This window comes from Numida meleagris, unplaced genomic scaffold (assembly GCF_002078875.1).
Source record: "Numida meleagris isolate 19003 breed g44 Domestic line unplaced genomic scaffold, NumMel1.0 unplaced_Scaffold471, whole genome shotgun sequence".
NCBI classification, from domain to species: domain Eukaryota; kingdom Metazoa; phylum Chordata; class Aves; order Galliformes; family Numididae; genus Numida; species Numida meleagris.
This window is the reverse complement of record NW_018364687.1, coordinates 22,974-24,368: the sequence shown is the minus strand read 5'-3', so window position 1 is coordinate 24,368 and position 1,395 is coordinate 22,974. Positions and strand designations below refer to the sequence as shown.

Sequence of the window (1,395 nt, the reverse complement as noted above, 5' to 3'; positions counted from 1 at the left end):
CTCCAAGGGCAGCGCCTTGCAGCCAGGTGGGGCCTGAGCTGTGGGGGAAAGTGCTCCAGCCAACAGGCTCCAGTCACACCTGGCTTTGCTCACAGAAATTCATGCTGCGGTACCAGGGCAAGGCAAACTGTTGGATTGGGCTGCACAGGGAAGAAGGGGACGAGCGCTGGACATGGGCCGATGGCAGCGCCTTCACCAACTGGTCAGTCTGTGCGTCCGTCTGTCTGGGTGGGATCCGTTACGGGGTCTGTTTGGGATGGGTTTGGGATGGGGTTTTCCCATTCTCCTGCCTCTTGTGCTCAGGTTTGAGGTGCCAGGCGGAGGCCCATGTGCGAGCCTGAACGGGGACGGGATCAGCTCAGCCCTGTGCCACACGGAGAAGTACTGGGTCTGCAACAGAGCCGACAGCTACGTCCTATGGAGGGAGGAGACATTTCCACAGTGACAGAGCCCATCCGCATTGAGCTCGTTCCAGTGCTGCTGGACATTGCCATGCCTTCAGTGTCTACTGGCATCTGCCTCTTTCCAGCACTGCTGTACTTGTTCCTCCATGGAACAATGGAGCTCTGCTCCTCACTATCTCTCAGGAAGCATGTATACTTGCACTGTGCCTTAAAGGGAGGATCCTCTAAGGGTCCTTCAAGGTCACAGCACCATGGAACGATCCCGTGGTGCTGAGCCACTGTGTCTGTACCCGAGGCTGGGGGTGTTTCTCCTCTCCTTGTGGGCTCTGTGTCACATCGCGGTGCCATCACCGTGGCACAGAGCGGTGCCATCGCTCCCAGCCGCCCTCTGACTGCGGCTCTGGGTGCTGTCGCTCCCGGTGCTGTTACAGGGCCTGCACAGAGTGTTGATGCAGTCACAGTGTTTGCTGAGCTGCAGCATTTTGTAATTTCTTAATTAAAGTCACTGTTTATAGGATCCTCTGCAGTCACTGCCGTCCTGTCCCTGTGACGGCGGCATCGCGTCCTCCTGTTGTGTCCCTGCACCGCTCTGTGGGGCCAGCAGCAAAGTGAGGGCGCGCTCGGTGCCGCCGCGTGTGTCACAGAGAGAGGGGGGGAGAGCAGCGCTGCCAGAAGGAATCACAGAGTCACCGAGGCTGGAAGAGACCTCCACGAGCATCCAGTGCAAGCGTGCGCCTGTCAGCAGCAGTCCTCACTAAACCACATCCCCAACACAACTCATCAACGCTCCTTGGGCACCTCCAGGGTCGGTGACTCTTCCACCTCCCTGCGCAGCCCATTCCAGCGCCTGGCCCCTCTCTTGGAGCAGCACTATTTCCTCATGTCCAGCCTCCATCTCCCCTGGGCAACTCCACACCATTCCCCCTCATCCTGTCACTGTTACACGAGAGAAGAGGCCGACCCCCAGCTCAGCACAACCTCCCTTCAGGAG

General features: G+C 59.0%; 1 protein-coding gene across 1 annotated transcript in view; it reads left to right on the top strand.

Moving 5' to 3' along the window:
• The first annotated feature begins 6 nt into the window (after nt 1–6).
• LOC110391728 (C-type lectin domain family 2 member E-like) overlaps nt 7–1,395 on the top strand; it is an 8,623-nt gene continuing 7,234 nt past the window's right edge. Inside the window, exon 1 of the mRNA XM_021383680.1 lies at nt 7–202. Coding sequence (XP_021239355.1) covers nt 102–202 — 101 coding nt within the window. The 5' untranslated portion in view covers nt 7–101. The remainder of the gene's footprint in view (nt 203–1,395) is intronic.